Source organism: Chelonoidis abingdonii, chromosome 4, assembly GCF_003597395.2.
Source record: "Chelonoidis abingdonii isolate Lonesome George chromosome 4, CheloAbing_2.0, whole genome shotgun sequence".
Taxonomy (NCBI): domain Eukaryota; kingdom Metazoa; phylum Chordata; order Testudines; family Testudinidae; genus Chelonoidis; species Chelonoidis abingdonii.
Genome location: NC_133772.1, coordinates 27,824,191 through 27,838,483, shown reverse-complemented (window position 1 = coordinate 27,838,483; position 14,293 = coordinate 27,824,191). Strand labels below are relative to the sequence as shown.

General features: G+C 44.4%; 1 protein-coding gene across 1 annotated transcript in view; it reads right to left on the bottom strand.

The window, feature by feature from the left end:
• Window positions 1-14,293, bottom strand: part of IPO9 (importin 9) — a 209,123-nt gene that overhangs the window by 139,721 nt on the left and 55,109 nt on the right. The window contains exons 5-7 of the mRNA XM_075064718.1: window positions 11,235-11,323; window positions 10,677-10,763; window positions 8,843-8,962 (exon numbers count right to left, since the gene is read on the bottom strand). Coding sequence (XP_074920819.1) covers window positions 8,843-8,962; window positions 10,677-10,763; window positions 11,235-11,323 — 296 coding nt within the window. The remainder of the gene's footprint in view (window positions 1-8,842; window positions 8,963-10,676; window positions 10,764-11,234; window positions 11,324-14,293) is intronic.

Here is a 14,293-nt window from a genome sequence, read left to right as displayed (position 1 = left end):
TTGATGTTGGTGAAACATCCCTTGTGATCCACCAGTGCTTGCAGCACCATTGAAAAGTACCCCTTGCGGTTTATGTACTGGCTGCCCTGGTGGTCCAGTGCCAAGATAGGGACATGGGTTCCATCCATCACCCCACCACAGTTAGGGAATCCCATTGCAGCAAAACCATCCACTATGACCTGAACATTTCCCAGAGTCACTACCTTTGGCAGCAGCTGCTCAACGATTGCTTTGGCTACTTGCATCACAGCAGCCCCCACAGTAGATTTGCCCACTCCAAATTGATTCCCGACTGACCAGTAGCTGTCTGGCGTTGCAAGCTTCCAGAGGGCTATCGCCACTCGCTTCTCAACTGTGAGGGCTCCTCTCATCTTGGTATTCTGGCGTTTCAGGGCAGAGGAAAGCAAATCACAAAGTTCCATGGAAGTGCCCTTACGCATGCGAAAGTTTCGCAGCCGCTGGGAATTGTCCCACACCTTCAACTCTATGTGGTCCCACCAGCCTGTACTTGTTTCCCGGGCCCAAAACCGGCATTCAATGGCTAGAACCTGCTCCATTACCAGCATGATCTCCAATGCGCCAGGGCCCGCAGTTTGAGAGAATTCTGTGTCCATGTCCTCATCACTCTCATTGCCGCCTCCTCCTCAACTGGTTTTGCAGGTCCTGGTTCAGCACAGACTGCACGAGAATGCGCGAGGTGTTTAAAACGTCCATGATTGCTGTCTTGAGCTGAGCAGGCTCCATGCTTGCCATGGTATGGCTTCTGCACAGTTCACCCAGGAAAGAAGGCGTAAAGTGGCTGTCTGCCGCTGCTTTCACGGAGGGAGGGATGAGGCTGTACCCAGAATCACTAGCGACAATGTTTTTTGCCCCATCAGTCACTGGGATCTCAACCCAGAATTCCAATGGGCGGGGGAGACTGCGGGAACTATGGGATAGCTACTCACAGTGCAACGCTCCGGAAATCGACGCTAGCCTCAGTACGTGGACGGACACCGCCGAATTAGTGTGCTTAGTGTGGCCGTGTGCACTTGACTTTACACAATCTGTTTAAAAAAACGGTTTCTGTAAAATCAGTATAATCCCGTAGTGTAGATACTCACATTCTCTCTCTCTCTCTCTTTTATCCCAGGTGTGTGAGTGTTGTACCTGTGCGCTCCACTCTTAACAGACCCACTTGACACCCTATTGTTCTCCTGATCTGCTCTTTGACTTCTGCTTGGCCTCTCTGCAAAGGGGTGGGGAGCGGGATCTTCTTCCTCTTACTCAGAGGTGGGCAAACTACAGCCTGTTGGCCAGATGTGGCCCACGGGACCCTCCTGCCTGGCCCGGGAGGCTAGCCCCCAGCCCCTCCCCTGCTGTCCTCCCTCCCCTGCAGCCTCAGCTCACAGCAGCGAAATGCTCTGGGCAGCGGGGCAGTGAGTTCTTGCCACGCAATGCAGCTGCAGAGCCACGGTCTGACACAGTGCTCTCTGCTGCCTGCTAGTGTGGCTTGCTCCAGCTGGAAGGCATGACTGCCTGTTCTGGTGCCCTTGGCAGCACTACTAGTTCCAGGAAGCCCGGCAGGGAACAGGAGGGGTGGAAAGAGGGCAGAGGAGTTCAGGGTGATAGTCAGGGGACAGGAGTGTGGATAGGGATCAGGGAGGGTAGAGGGCAGGGAACGGGAGGGTTGAATGGGGCAGGGGGGGCAGTAAGGAAGTGGGGGGGTTGGATGGGTCGGGAGTTCTGGAGGTCCTGTCAGGAGACAGGGAGTGGTTGGATAGGCATGGGAGTCCTGGGGGTCTGGCTGGGGATGGGGGTGTGGATGAGGGTTGAGGCAGTCAGGGGACAGGTAGGAGGTAGAGTCGTCAGGGGACAGGGGGATGGATGGGGCAGGAGTGCCGGGGGGGGCATCAGGGGGTGAGAAGCGGAGGAGGTTGGATAGGGAGTGGGGGCTGGGCCATGCCTGGCTGTTTGGGGAGGCACAGCCTCCTCTAACCCTCCCTCTATACAATTTTGGAAACCCGATGTGGCCCCTAGGTGAAAAAGTTTGCCCACCCCTACTCTTGCTGATAGTAGCTAGGTGTGAACATCCAGGCCATTTGTACTTCAGATCCTCCACTGACATATGAAGACTTTACTCAGTTTGTTAATGACTCCACCAGGCTGCTGAGTCAACTCATCATCCGTCCCCCTTATAACCAGTGCATAGTAATACAAAGCCAAGATAGAAACTGAGGCATGCATGGGAATCAAAACTATTACTAAAATCCCCACATTCATCACACCTCTCATCAAGTTTTGTATCTCTCCCTGACCTCTTGCTCTGCAAATGTTCCCACTCTTGCTGCTTGTCAGCCTCTAACAAACTTAAGTGTCTTCTTCCATGTGGCCCCTGTAGCCAATTAGCTAATTTTATCATCCATTTATTATTGTGTAATGTGGTGTTATGGTCAATTCATAAGCCATTCCATATATAATCAACATATGCTAAATAGATTTAAATTGCAGTCGTATAGATGTATTCTATTGACAAGTACTTAGGAGTGATGAGAGGGTATTAGGTATATAAGTAAAGCATGCCTGGAACACAAGGCCTATAGGCTGAGACCTGTAAGATTTCAGTTTAGCCAGACTAGGCCATAGGCTTAAAAACACCTGACGTAACTGGGTGATCTAGGAACAACTCTATGCCAGGAAGGTCACAAGATTGGTGTAAAAGATGTGACAATAGGTAATGTTACAAAAACTAGATTATTGCAATAACCTGAAAGGTACTGTCCAGGATCACAAGACACCTGATTATAAAATCATGGGGTGTCCTGTCCTGACCACAGGGTATATGCTGTGCATAGATGCTAATGAGAATAAGAGGAACTAAGAAACAATCTATGAAGAATTAGGAGTCTGGTGGCACCTTAAAGATTACCAGATTTATTTGGGCATAAGCTTTTGTAGGTAAAAAACCAATTCTTCAGATGCCTGGAGTGAAAATAAAGGCATAAATATATTGGCACATGAAAAGAGAGGAGTTACCTTACAAGTGGAGACCAGTGATGACAAGGTCAATTCAGTCAGAGTGGTCATGTGTTGTGGAAATACAGATAAGGAAAAGAGAGTTGAAACCCTCATTCATATGCATAAGGTGTTAGGTCAGAACAAGATAAAAAGAGTTCCCTGGTTGGATAAAGTGGGAAGACCCCAACAAGAACCATCCCTCTGTCGATGATCACCTATTGAGAGGTCCAACGGACCCTAGAACATCTTTGAGGCTGTGACATGGGTTTTTATAACTTATTGCTTTAATAAAACTTGCATTACAGGTAAGACTTTGTATTTGGCATTGTGTCTGTGGTCACTATCATTGGACTTCATGTGTTCCTAGACCAGCGGTTGGCAGACTTTCAGAAGTGGTGTGCCGAGTCTTCATTTATTCACTCTATTTAACGTTTTGCATGCCAGTAACACATTTTAACATTTTTAGAAGGTCTCTCTCTCTAAGTCTATATTATATAACTATTGTTTATGTAAAGTAAATAAGGTTTTTAAAATGTTTAAGCAGCTTAATTTAATTTTAAATTAAAAGGCATAGCCCCCCAGACCAGTACTCCAGATGAGGCTCACCAATACCAAATAGAGGGAAATGATCACGTCCCTCTATCTGCTGGCAATGCCCAAAATTCTGTTAGCCTTGGCAATAAGGGCACACTGTTGACTCATATCCAACTTCTCGTTCACTGTAACCCCTAGGTTCTTTTATGCAGAACTGCTGCCTAGCCCCTCAGTTCCTAGTCTGTAGCAATGCATCGAATTCTTCCATCCTAAGTGCAGGACTCTGCACTTGTCCTTGTTGAACTTGATCAGATTTATTTTGGCCCAATCCTCCAATTTGTCTAGGTCCCTCAGGTTAGTGTCATCTGTGAACTTGGTGAGGGTGCAGTCCACGCCATCCTTCAGATCATTAATGAAGATATTGAACAAAACCGGCCCCAGGACTGACCCTTGGGGTACTCTGCTTGATACCGGCTGCCAACTAGACATGGAGCCATTGATCATTACCTGTTGAGCCCGACAATCGAGCCCGCTTTCTATCCACCTTACAGTACATTCATCCAGTCCATACTACTTTATCTTGCCAGCAAGAATATTGTGGGAGACCATATCAAAAGCTTTGCTAAAGTCAAGGAATAACATGTCCACTGCTTTCCCCTCTTCCACAGAGCCAGTTATCTCATCATAGAAGTCAATTAGGGTAGTCACGCATGACTTGCCCTTGGTGAATCCATGCTGACTGTTCTGATGCACTTAGAGGAGAAGAAAGTGATCAGGAATTGATTCCTTGAGGACCTGCTCCATGATTTTTCCAGGGACTGAGGTGAGGCTGACTGGCCTGTAGTCCCCCGGATCCTCCTCCTTCCCTTTTTCATCACATTAGCCTTTTTCCAGTCATCCGGGACCTCCCCTGATCGCCATGAGTTTTCAAAGAGAATGGCCAATGGCTCTGCAATCACATCCGCTAACTCCTTTAGCACCCTCGGATGCAGTGGATCCAGGCCCATGGACTTGTGCTCATCCAGCTTTTCTAAACAGTCCTGAACCACTATATAATTATATATAAATATAATTAAGTATATAATTATCTTTGTCATCTATTGACTCAAACACAATACATACAGGATCAGCTTTTTTCATATGCTCTTTCAGCTCCATTCTGTGTACTTCAGACACGCTGGGTAAGTAATCTTGGTGAAGCTTGTTAGCAGAAGGAAGGGCACTTGTGTTTGGAATTGGTTTCTGAATGCACTCCCTTAACACTGGGTTAATCCAATTTCTCCATTGGTATATTTGCGCTTGAGAATGCCACGACAAGTTCAAAATGTGTCACATTTTGAACATCTCAGTACTGCAATTAAATATATATGACAGTTTGTCAAGGTTCCTCCCCCACTCTGAACTTTAGGGTACAGATGTGGGGACCTGCATGGACACTTCTAAGCTTAACTACTGGCTTAGATCTGGTAACACTGCCACCATCCAGAAATTTCAGTGTCTGGAACACTTCCTCTCCCCCAAAAACCTTCCCCTCCCTGGGCAGCCTTGAGAGGCTTTTTCATCAAGTTCCTGGTGAACACCAATCCAACCCTTGGATCTTAACACAAGGAGAATTCAACCATCCCCCTCCTCCTTTCCTCCACCAATTCCTGGTGAGTCCAGATCCAAACCCCTTGGATCTTAAAACAAGGAAAAATCAATCAGGTTCTTAAAAAGAAAGGTTTTAATTAAAGAAAGAAAGGTAAAAATCATCTCAGTAAAATCAGGATGGAAAATACTTTACAGGGTAATCAGATTCATATAGGCCAGAGGAACCCCACTCTAGCTTTAGGTTCAAAGTCACAGCAAACAGAGGTAAAATCCTCTCAGCAAAAAGGAACATTTACAAGTTGAGAAAACAAAAATAAGACTAATGCGCCTTACCTGGCTATTACTTACAAGTTTGAAACATGAGAGACTAATTCAGAAAGGTTTGGAGAGCCTGGACTGACGTCTGGTCCCTCTTAGTCCCAAGAGCAAACAATCCCCAAAACAAAAAGCACAAACAAAAGACTTCCCTCCATCACGATTTGAAAGTATCTTGTCCCCTCACTGGTCCTCTGATCAGGTGTCAGCCAGGTTTATTGAACTTCTTAACCCTTTACAGGTAAAAGAGACACTAACCCTTAACTATCTGTTTATGACACAGTTGTCTAATGTTTTGCTTTTGATGTCAAATCTGTCTCTGTGTTGCATTTGGTATTATGATACCGATCAGAATTTAAATGAGTGTTAATACTAGACTTACGTGTATGGTCTAACATGACATTGCAGGCTGTACAAAATAATTTTCCACCATCAGCACACCACCAATTGGGATACTGGTTTGCACACACGTGCATTTTTAGCAGGATTTGCCATTTGTTTAACCTTGAAGTACTGTAACGTGTATAAACAACTGTTTGTTTCTTAGCAACATACATGCATCATGAGATTGGATGAGTTTGTTCAATTTTGAATGACAAATTGAACAAATACAGTACACACTCATGATAACAAATCCTGGGTTCTAACCTACTTGTTTGGTGTACCCAGGGATTTGTTATAGCAAAAGGGGGCTGCAGGAGTGCAACAGCTCTTCCAGTCTCGCAGCTGCAGCGGGGGCACAGAACTCTCTGCCACCACCACCAGACCTGGGGCTGGAGGAGCTCTCTGCCCCCTCCCACTCCAGGTGAGACCTACGGAGGGGTTCGGTGTAACCCAAGGTTCGCTATTGTGAAGGGCATTATACCAAGAGTGTACTGTATTGCCAAAACTACCGTAATTAAGGTGGGAAGTACTAACGGGAAAAAAGTGTGTACTGCAAACTTAAAAATGTATGCAAAATTGTGGACTGTGCAAAGTAAACGAATTAGAATCAAAACTGTGGTGGAAACCTAATATTGTGGGAACAGCAATAATGAAAATTAAATAGGGCCTATTATGATTTAAATAGAGATTAATCAATCACTCCTGGAAGGCACACAATAATGTATGGCTCCAACTATAAGAATCAGTCTTCCACCTCTGAGTCTGTTTCCCATCTGTAATACTAGAAAAGTAGTGTGCTTAACGCACAATCCAAACATCACCTCCACACATCCATACGTGCCAAAATCAATAACTGCCCCAAGTCAGCTACCAACGCCTCCGGTCTCTCATTCATTTCCCCCAAATTTCTACAGTGCAGCTATGTTGTCAGTACAAAGATCTGTAGGACACCAAAGACAGGAAATGAGAAAGAAGGTAAGAAACTTAATTTACTATCAAAACCAGTACTTCCTTTTTCCCACCCTTCACCTCTTACCTAGTTAAACTGTAAGCTTTTCAAGGAATGGACTCTCTCTAACTATGCACCTGTATAACATCTAGCACAACAGTTCTCCAATTTCAACCAGGGCTTAAAAATGCTACCATCATTCAAACAAAACAATAAACCAGAGGGATTTGCCACAGAACATAGGTCCAGCTTGCTATGGAATACACTGGGCTTTAACAAGTAGCACAGAGGCTTTAGTTAGAACTGAACTGGTGACCATGGGTGCTTTAGGCTACGATTCAGGCAACCAATCCTGCTCACAAAGGCACTTAAGCATGTGCTTAAGTATCTTCCTGAATAGGAACGTTCTAACACTGAGGTGGGCAAACTATGACCTGCGGGCCACAACAGGGGATGGGGGGTGGAAAGGGGATTGAGCGGTCAGGGGACGAGGAGCAGGGGGTGGCTGGATGGGTCGGGTGTTCTGAAGGGGGCAGTTGGGGTGGGAAGTGGGAGGATACGTGGCGGGGGCCAGGCTGTTTGGGGAGGCACAGCCTTCCCTACCCAGCCCTCCATACAGTTTCGGAACCCTGATGTGGCCCTCAGGCCAAAAAGTTTGTCCACCCCACTCTAACATAAGTATTTTCTTGATTGGAGCCTTACACAAATTAAGAGCAGCTGTGTAGAATATTCCGGATTCACAATTGTTGGCACTCCTGCTGAGTGTCACATTTCCTCTGCATTTGCTATATGACAGCTATGACAATGATGCCAATGCACACAGGTTCCAGGCATAAGAATGTGGAAATTCTGTAACATTCCTTTGCATCTCTGAACACACACTCCCCAGGTTCAGAGACTAAGTTAAAGTCATTGACACTTGTATTTCATTAAGTTCTCCAGGCAGGCTGCTCAGCATTTGCAATATTGTCCAAGAACTCCAGCTCAGAACCTTCTCTCCACTGAGGGAGCTCTGAGTTAGGTTCAGCAGCTCCTACTTTTGGCTCTCCAAGCCTTGGCTTCTGTGTTGTTCTCTAGGCAGCACAGCCTACTCTTCTAATTCTCGCCGTGCTTTAAAGCTACAGCTGGATTCTTACTTTGACGCCCTTATCCAAATCTGCTTCGCTCTATGAAACAGTGCAGAAAGAATGCACTGTAATCCGGTTAGCTCATTCTTGTGTGGAAATGTGGAGAGTCGAAGAGGGCCCCTACCCTACTTTAGGCACTAGTGCAATATAAAAAGGTTAAATAATAAAAGGTACAGGCAGGTCCTGGCAGGGCTGAGACGCAAAATGTCCAACATCCAAAACAGCAAAATTGCAACTTCCACAGCATCTTGGAAAGATGCCAGTTTATCCAGACAATGAACCACAGAATCCACAGGGTCCTGACTGAGAAAAGTGAGGCAGGTCAGACTTCTTAAAGGTACTAGATCCAAGCTATCTACAAACTCAGGAAGAAAACACCATTTCACTGTTCTCTTTGCAACAGTAAGGACCAGATTTTTTTTAATTAAAACATTCTGTAGCATAATTCTGCAGCAAGAAATGAATATCACATCCTTGGAACGATGGAACACATAGGGTCCTGGCTGTAACCAAAAAGCTGTCACAATAGACTACATATATTTGTGAAGATACAAAACATTTGTGAAGATTCAAATCACCTTAATAAAAAACAAACGTTCCCAGTCAGAATTAATACACCACATACCAACCAACCAAAATTAGGCTCCCACCACCTATTTGTCTGCCATCATAGAGACAAGCTACAGCTCTCCCTCACCTGCATGCATGCACACACACACCCAAATCCGCAGCTAACAAAGAGCTGTCTTGGTTCTAATCATGTCCATCTACAACTCATTCAGACAAAATGGCTCATGTTAACTTTGCAAGATGTTGGAGTCACAGCACTCTGCAACTCAAAATGTGTAATGCCAACAAGGGTGACATTAGTCTTGTTTTTCTGTCTCAATGTTAAGACAACATATATATGGGTATTAATTATTACTGTACCACACTATGTGCTTACCTTTAAGACCTCCATCTTAAATCCACTGTCAGATGTAGGGCCATCAGGCATCTGTAGGGCCTGAACAAAGGCCTCTGTGAACTGCTGCACTACAGGAAAGATCAGGACTTTGGCTGCACCCTAGTCACAACAAATACAAGTAGTACTGAGTACTATGTCTTAGTATTATCATAGCACCTGGGCATCTCAGTCATGGACTAGGACACCATTGTGCTAGGCACTATACAAACAGTATACAAAAGGACAGTTCGCAATAACTGGTAAATTTCCACACACTCTATTAAAAGCTGAAGCTCACAGACAGCAATGGAAATCGTACCGTTATGTTGCCCCAAAACAAAACAGAGGCTGATGACAAGTGCTGTGCATTTAGGAGTCACATGCAGCTTCCGGGGGGTGTCGCTTCACAATGACTGTCAAACTGATTGGCTTCTCAGTCTGGAAGCCAGCAACAATTGCAAATGAGAACAAGCTTTTCAAAAAACTGTCTTAGTAATAATAGCTGGCATGAGAATTGCTGTGTTGATTTCTCTGGGTAATATATAAAAAGCATTTTGACTGCACTGTAAATGGTGCTAGGTGGAACAAAATTGAAGTCTCCATTTTGGACAGAGTAAGAAAAATCAGAGACATCAAAGCTTACGCAATAATATAAAGGCACTAGTCGTGATTCCATAAGTAAGACAGTTAAGTTCCACACTTAAAGCAGTCATCAACATCCTTGTTATTAGTTCCGTACTCAAAGAGTAAGTGCTGAAATTTTGGGTGTGATATGCTATACTCTATTCTTCATACATAGAGAGTGAACCCTACCCTACTTTAGGGACAAAACTTAAGTCAACCTTAATTGTGGAGCCAATGTGACAGTCATGGAGTGGCTATGTATTAATCTATTAACTATATGTAATAACCATAGGACTATTTTAAGTGACCTGGGTAACTGAGGTAAAGTTTCTGTATAACTATGGTGGAATGCTGAAATTTCTTGTATGACTGTTTTCAGAGCGGTAGCCGTGTTAGTCTGTATCAGCAAAAAGAAAAAAGGAGTACTTGTGGCACCTTAGAGACTAACCAATTTATCTGAACACAAGCTTTCGTGGGGTAAAACCCACTTCATCGGATGCATGCAGTGGAAAATAACAGTAGGAAGATATATATATACACACAGAGAACATGAAGAAATGGGTGTTGCCATACCAACTATAACTAGACTAATCAATTAAGGTGGGCTACTATCAGCAGGAAAAAAAAATCTTTTGTAGTGATCATCAGGATGGCCCATTTCGAACAATTGACAAGAAGGTGTGAGTAACAGTAGGGGGAAAATTAGCATGGGGAAATAGTTTTTACTTTGTGTAATGATCCATGTAAAAACTATGGGAGAACAGAATGATTCCACTTGGACCCAGGTGACTGCCCAAGGTCCAAAACCTAAAGAGGGGGTGCACTGGAAGAGATCAAGAGACAGAGGTACAATTCGCTCAGTAACTGTGACAGCCATGATGAGGACCTCCAGAATGGACCATATGGTGTCTTCTTCCCCAAACTACAGCACTTAATTTGTGTCCTGAAAATATTTTCTCATAAATTCCAAGTAAATCTATTGATTAGTTTAGGTATTAAAATTAAGTGTGAAGAAGCCAGTTGCATTGAGTTTTGAACTTGAAGTAGAGATCTGGCTACTTTGCATATAAGAGAAATATAACATTCGCCCCCAAAATTACAGTAGTATAGAATTAATATTCTAAGTTTCCAAACAGATGTTAATTTTACACCTGCTCAGAATCATTTCCTGCAATATACAATGAACTCATGAACTGAAAATCAAACTTACCTTCTCCAACTCCTCCATGTTACAGATCATATGGGCACATGTGGTGAAGATCTCTACTGCACGTGACCTCGTGCGAATACCATACACCTTGTAGAAAACATATAATATGTCTCAAGTGTGACAAGAAGAGAAATGCTGGTGATATCAGAGAAGTGAAAGTGTGTTTAATCACTAGCTACCATTAACCATGCTCATATGTTATCCTTAACACACTTATTTCAGAGATTTCTCTTTCTTCAGCACAGTCTAAATTTGAACAAGTCACCAGCTAATTTCCTAACAATGAACAGTAAACCTGAAAACTCCTAAAAGACACTGTAGTAACCAAAACTGCAGGAAAAGGAGACAGATATCAGAATCCAACACAATCTCAAATCTGAAATACCCTCTTAATGCATTCAGAAGATCATCACATTTAATTACTTTCAAACACATGACATCTAGCTACACCTACATTTCTTTAACCCTTCAGAACAGGCACCTCCCTCCCTAACCTTGCAATATATGGTCATTTACTTAGTACCACTAACAGTGAAGACAAATAGTTCTTTTCCATACCTCCGCCATTGTGAAAATTTTGTACATCTCAGGAAGAATAACAGGAGCGACAAGTGGCATCTGTGTGTCTGTCACTTCGCGGGTAAACTCTAGAAAGAGAAACAAGTAAAGAGGAGGGTCCCCATACATTTGAGCATTATCTTTCAGGTTCACATTCCAATTCAGTTCAGCCTCAACAATAGAAGTGATTTTATTCTTAGTTAAACTTTAATTTACACCAATGTGTAGGGCCCTACCAAATTCACAGGCACGAAAAACATGTCATGGATCATGAAAGCTGGTCTGCCCCTGTGAAATCTGGTCTTGTGCACTTTTACCCTATACTATACAGATTTCAGGAGGGGAGACCAGCATTTCTCAAATTGAGAGGTCCTGACCCAAAATGGAGTTGCAGGGGAGTGACAAGGTTATTTAAGGGGGGGGGAGTTGTGGTATAGCCACCCTTACTTCTGGGCTGCCTTCAGACCTGGGCAGCCAAAGAGCGGTAGCTGTTGGTTGGGTGCCCAGCTCTGAAGGCAGTGCCCCACCAGCAGCAGTCCAGAAGTAAGGATCGCAATGTCATACCACGCCATCCTTCCGTCTGTGCTGCTGCCTTCAGAGCTCAGTGGCTGGAGAGTGATGGCTGCTGATCAAGGGCCCAGCTCTGCAGGCAGCAATGCAGAAGTAAGTGCAGTAATACCATGCCACGCCATCCTTACTTCTCCACTGCTGCTGGCAGCAGCTCTGCCTTCAGAGCTGGGCCCTCAGTCAGCAGCCACCGCTCTCCAGCTGCCTAACTCTGAAGGCAGCACTTCCGCCAGCAGCAGCGTAGAAATAAGGGTAGCAGTACCACAACACATGCCCCCCTACAAAAAAAAAAAAAAAAAAAAAGAAAAAGAAAAAATAGGTCTGCAACTAGGCTCATTGATTTCAAGAACGTGGAAAAGGCTTGGAATTACTTTAAATCAAAGTTGCAGTTGGAGCCTGCATTCCAAGCAAGGGGTGGGATTTGTAGGGACAAGTTGCAGACTAAACTGGATGAACAAGCATTTCAGGCAGGTTATTAAGGGCAAGAAGAAAGTCCACAAGGAATGGAAGAAGGGATGGATCACCAAGGAAAGCTCTCTCTTGGGGGTGTTTCTACATTGCAATTAAAAACCCACGCTTGGCTAGTGCCAGCTGACTCAGGCTCACAAGGCTTAGACTAAGGAGCTGTTTGGGTTCAGATGGGAGCCTGGACTCTAGAACCCTGTGAGGCGGGAGGGTCCCAGAGCTTAGGCTGCAGCACTGCAAGTCTGAGTAAGCTGGCACAAGCCAGCTGTAGGTTTTTAACGGAAGTGTAGACATACCCTTGAGATCAGAAAGCATAAGGAAAAGGTGAGAACTGCCAAAAGGCAAGCAGAGCTAGCCCTTACATAGGAAATTAAAAACAGTAAACGTAAACAGTAAATTTCTGCCAAGGCTCAGTCTTGGGACCAATCTTATTTAACATTTTCATTAATGATCTTGGCAGAAATTTAGACATGAAATTAGGCAACAGTTTTTAACCACCAGAGGAGTGAAGTTCTGGAATAGCCTTCCAATGGAAGTAGTGGGGGGAAAAACACAAACCTGTTTCAAGACTGAGCTTGATAAGTTTATGGAGGAAATGGTATGGTGAGGTAGCCTAAAATGGCATATGGTGACTGCCATTAGGCAATATCTCCACTGGCCAGAGACAGGATACTAGATGGGGAGGGCTCTGACTTAGGGTATACACCTGCCAATCAGCGGGTAGTGATCGATCTATCGGGGATCAATTTATCGTATCTAGTGTAGACACAATAAATCAATCCCTGATCGCTCTGCCGTCGACTCCTGTACTCCACCATGGCGAGAGGTGGAAGCAGAGTCGATGGGGTAGCGGTGGCAGTCAACTGCGCCATGAGGACATGATACCTAAGATACATCGACTTCAGCTACGCTGTTCTCATAACTGAAGTTGCGCATCTTAGGTTGATTCCCCCCCCCGACTAGTGTAGACCAGGCCTTGCTACATAGAATTCTCTCTCAGGTATCTAATTGGTGGGTCTCGCCCACATGTTCAGGATCTAACTAATCACCATATTTGGGGTTGAAAAGTAATTTCCCTCCAAGTCAGATTCTCCGTAACCCTAGGGGTTTTTCACCTTCCTCTGCAGTGTGGGGCACAAGTCACTTGCTGGCTTGAACTGGAATAAACAATGGATTCTCTGTAATTTGAGGTCTTTAAATCAAGATTTGAGGACTTCAGTAACTAAGCCAGATGTTATGGGCCTATTATAGGAGTAAGGTGTGGTTCTATGGCCTGCAATGTGCAGGTGGTCAGACTAGATGATCACGATGGCCCCTTCTGGCCTTAAAGTCTACATATTTAACATGTGAGCTAACACTTTTGACAACAATAGTTTTGATTAATGCTCCCCATTATTTAATACAGTAGCAGCTGGTATCCAAAATTAGTGCTGAGGCTGCAGATAACATTCTGCACCCTATCCCCTTTTGAAGTAGCTCATATTTTCCAAGTGGAAAATGGATGTTCCAGGGGCAGGAAGGGCATGTGCAAACAGGCCTACACTGTCTCTATCTGGAGAGAACCCCATAGAAGCCTGTATTTCTTGCCTTGTGCCTTCTCCCTCTGCTGCAAGGCTGAAGGTCCCCCAATGGTAGAAAGATGTACAGCAACCTCCGAAGGATGGAGCTGCTTCAGCCTGATAGACACTCCCCTTGTCAGCAAGAGGTACTACATCCAGCAGTGATCAGCCACATGACAGACAGGACATTACTAGTGAGGCTTCACACCAATGATCAGTCAGCCCTGGATTTATATAATTTGTGCTGTTACATTTTGTAAACAAGCACCTAGATGCCATGGTGCTAGGCACAAGTCTTTATAATATTTTAATATCCTAGCAGGTACTAACAGCATCCAATGGAGTTAAGGCTCCTAAATAGTTTCCATTATAACCGCCAGTTTTCATTGGTTTTGAGGGCGATGGGAAGTGGCAGCCATTGAGAGATATTACAATTCTTTACAGAGATTTCCATAGAAGAATGTTTGG